A 2,445-nucleotide genomic window follows, 5' to 3' on the forward strand; every position below is an offset into this window, starting at 1 on the left:
TACTATAAAGAGTTTTTTTATTTTTGAAAGGTTAAGATTGTTACAGTCTCGAACAATGATAAAAAAAATATAAATAAAATAAAATAAAAAGGAAAATATATGGGGAGGGGATTTAGGGGGGCCACATAAAACATTATATAAACTTAATGAAAAGAAAAGAAAAAAGGTTTTAAGTGGGAAAAGGGTCGAGACCCATATCACTCCGAAACCGATTCGCTCTTGACAGATTCCACATCCGGATTGACGAGCGATGACGACGGGGATCGAAAATCGTGGCACTGCTTACCTCCATTACATATGGGCCATTATGCTACATCCCTTCCTTTGTACGGCAGCATCACATTTATTTGCAAATATAAGCATTAGAGGAACATCACAGTTAGCCAAGCAAACTAACTTTTGACAGAAACCTGAAATCATGAGCTTTACTTGCATTTCTTAAAGGAACAAATATAGTACAACCATGCAACTCAATCATATTTACAAAGCGAGAAACCATACTAGTACTAGTAGTGCTGCTACTAAGTACAGTGCGAGATCATAAGCTCTCCTAGACATGGCAGCTGATGAACTAGGAAAGGGGGCTATCTGGTTCGACAGGTGCAGATGTCGATGCGACGAGATATGAGCTGTGGTTTTGAGCTTGCAGTACTTGATACCCAAGGGAGAGAGAGAACCATCATCTTCTTCTCTCTCTTCTTCCGGTGAATAACACAGACCTGAGTTGTTTGATAGATGAATGTTCCTTCCAAGTCTCCAAAGCATCTCTTTAGTGAAAGGAACCGGACCCGTTAGCTTGTTCTGGTTCAATCTGAGCTCGCTCAGATCACCAAGCTCACTCAAGCTTTTGGGTATGGTTCCATTAAGCCTATTATTGTCCAAGTGCAAAACCCTGAGCTTGGAAAGCTTTCCCAAAGATTCAGGTATAGGGCCACTGAGACCCACATTAGACATCACCATGGCCATCAAGCTCCGCAACTTTCCAAAGCTTTCTGGTATTTGGCTCGAACCCATTTGGTTACCCTTCAATACCAAAGCCTCAAGCGAACCCAATTCACCGATGGTCGAGGGGATTGGACCTGAAAGCTCGTTAAAGCTCAAATCCATTAAGAGCAGTGATTTGAGGCTCTCAAGCTTGTCCGGTATTGGACCCGTGAGTTGGTTCGAGCTCAAGTCGAGCTTAATTAGAGAAGTGCAGCATCCAATTTGGTCAGGAATTGGACCATGGAATAGGTTCTTGTTCAGATTCAAGACATTGAGCTTCCTCAGACCTTTAATGCTTTGAGGAATTTGGCCTTCGAGCTTGTTTTCACTCAGGTCGAGCAGTCTCAAGTTAGACAGAGAACCCAAAGAATTCGGTATGCTAGAAACCAGTCCATTTCCATGGAGATCAAGAACCTTGAGCTGGGTTAGATTGCCCAATTCTTCAGGTATGATTCCAACATGCCCATTCTCTCTAAGAACCAAAGACTCAAGTGACTTCCCAAGTCGACCAAGAAACGACAGGATCGGCTGAGGGCCATCGGTGCAGCACTTGTAAAAGAAGAGGCGGCGGATGTGAGGGAGTTTAGTAAGAGAAGGCGAAATATACGCCCCCTCTTCACAGGTCGGGAAAGCGGTGTCATCAGATAACGCGCCAAAGGAGAGAGAGACAACGTGGAGGATGCGATTGTTGTCGGGGACGCACTCAATGCCATGCCACCGGCCCTTGCAGATGTCGGGGATGGTCGTAGCCCACCCATTACCGGTCGCCTTCATGATGTCATACACCGCTTGCTGCTCGTTCGGGTCGGTGTGCGCATTGTCAGTGTAGATGGAGAGGCCTGTTTGAGGGGTGTCAACCAGGGTGGAGGGAACTGAGTCAGGGACTATTACTGTGTATGCCATGGCAGAGGCAGCCATGGCTGCTACCACTACAGGTATGAACCAGTCTAGCCTACTTCCCATCATTCCCACTTGATGCTTAAGCTTTTGTGTGTGAGAGAGAGAGAGAGAGGAAAGAAGAGATAGTGGGTTGAGATGGTGGTGGAGAATGAGACTGGGAAGGATTTAAGTACCTTTCAAACGGTTACATAGTTTGAAGTTGGGATGCCCTAATTAATGTGGGTCCGAAGGTGGTGTTAATAATAATGTACATGGTTCCAAGCGTTTAGTAAGTCTATATCTACAGGGGTGAGGTTTATATAAGTTGTAAACCTCATACTATTAAAGTAAGTTGCACCTCAAAACTATGCCGAAAATGCAATTGCAGTGCCGCAAAGCCTTGCCATGATATGAAAATGTATTGTTGCCCCCAATTATGAAACTTAAAGTTCTAGAAATAGTGAGGATCAAGCAAATCTACAAACACTTGAAACTCTTGAAAATGGACGGTCTAGATAATGTGTTAGAAGATGAACTATTTTTAGGACTATAAATCCCCTTTTTTTTTTTTATGTCTATGAA

General features: G+C 43.8%; 1 protein-coding gene across 1 annotated transcript; it reads right to left on the minus strand.

Annotated features, from left to right (window-relative positions):
- Positions 1-397: 397 nt before the first annotated feature.
- TMM (Leucine-rich repeat (LRR) family protein) lies at positions 398-2,185 on the minus strand. Its single transcript, XM_020673998.2, has one exon. The coding sequence runs from the start codon at positions 1,948-1,950 to the stop codon at positions 481-483; it is 1,470 nt and encodes a 489-aa protein (XP_020529657.1). The 5' UTR covers positions 1,951-2,185; the 3' UTR covers positions 398-480.
- Between the last annotated feature and the right edge of the window lie 260 nt (positions 2,186-2,445).

This window comes from Amborella trichopoda, chromosome 13, assembly GCF_054954075.1.
Source record: "Amborella trichopoda isolate Santa Cruz 75 chromosome 13, AtrichopodaSantaCruz75HAP2 v2.0, whole genome shotgun sequence".
NCBI classification, from domain to species: domain Eukaryota; kingdom Viridiplantae; phylum Streptophyta; class Magnoliopsida; order Amborellales; family Amborellaceae; genus Amborella; species Amborella trichopoda.